Source organism: Nanorana parkeri, unplaced genomic scaffold (assembly GCF_000935625.1).
Source record: "Nanorana parkeri isolate BGI_ZX_2015 unplaced genomic scaffold, ASM93562v1 scaffold2238, whole genome shotgun sequence".
In the NCBI taxonomy this organism is placed as follows: Eukaryota; Metazoa; Chordata; class Amphibia; order Anura; family Dicroglossidae; genus Nanorana; species Nanorana parkeri.
The window spans coordinates 99524-100276 of NW_017308506.1; the positions used below are offsets into that span (position 1 = coordinate 99524).

At 55.6% G+C, this 753-nt stretch overlaps 1 protein-coding gene across 1 annotated transcript in view; it reads right to left on the reverse strand.

The window, feature by feature from the left end:
- Nucleotides 1-753, reverse strand: part of DCAF1 (DDB1 and CUL4 associated factor 1) — a 34100-nt gene that overhangs the window by 31490 nt on the left and 1857 nt on the right. Inside the window, exons 3-4 of the mRNA XM_018573102.1 lie at nt 478-694; nt 178-291 (exon numbers count right to left, since the gene is read on the reverse strand). Of these exons, the coding sequence (XP_018428604.1) occupies nt 178-291; nt 478-694 (331 nt within the window). The remainder of the gene's footprint in view (nt 1-177; nt 292-477; nt 695-753) is intronic.

Genomic DNA, 753 nt, shown 5'->3' on the forward strand with positions numbered 1-753 from the left:
AGGTGCAATACAGGGTCTCCTAGAAAGATTCTGCAGGGGAAAGCTCCCCGTGATTCAAGCTGGGTGGGGGGGGGGGTTATGGTGTGCTTTAAATATGGGTGCGTATCATGGTCACAAACACGGCATGCCAAACGAGGATTACCGGAAGGAAAGAAGAACAGCAGAACGGAGACTCACCTTCTCCTGGAAGACGACGGCCGTTTCCAGACCCGGCATAATATCCAGCAAGAGGCGGCACGCTGCGGTGTTGAGCGGAGGCTCCCGGCTGGTCATGACGTAGGCGTTCACCAACTAAATGCAGAACAAAAGTGACAGGTTCATTGTGACAGTATGGAGGCAGAAGACACAGAATCCCATCACATGGGTAACCGCAGAGCCAGGGGCCCAGGTCGCAGGGTCTAGAGCGAGGGGGCCCAGGTCGCAGGGTCTAGAGCGAGGGGGCCCAGGGCAGAGATCGTCCTGTAATATATAAATGACATTCCCGTGAAGAGTTCTCTGTATTCCCGTTAGATCAGAACAACCCAATGTACACCAGCCGGGCCCGGTTCCGCCTTCCGGGTCAGGAAAGTTTTGCTCACCCGGGTGTCGGTCATCAAAGGGGTCGGGGTCACCCTTGCGGTATTCCTCCGTCTCCTTCTCGATCAGCTCGGCCATTCTGCATCGGAGAGGAAAGAAGACGCAGTGACAACATATTCTACGACGTGAAGGAGAGAGATCCTCATCTCAGCCCTGCCGACTGTTTCCTGTCCCCCC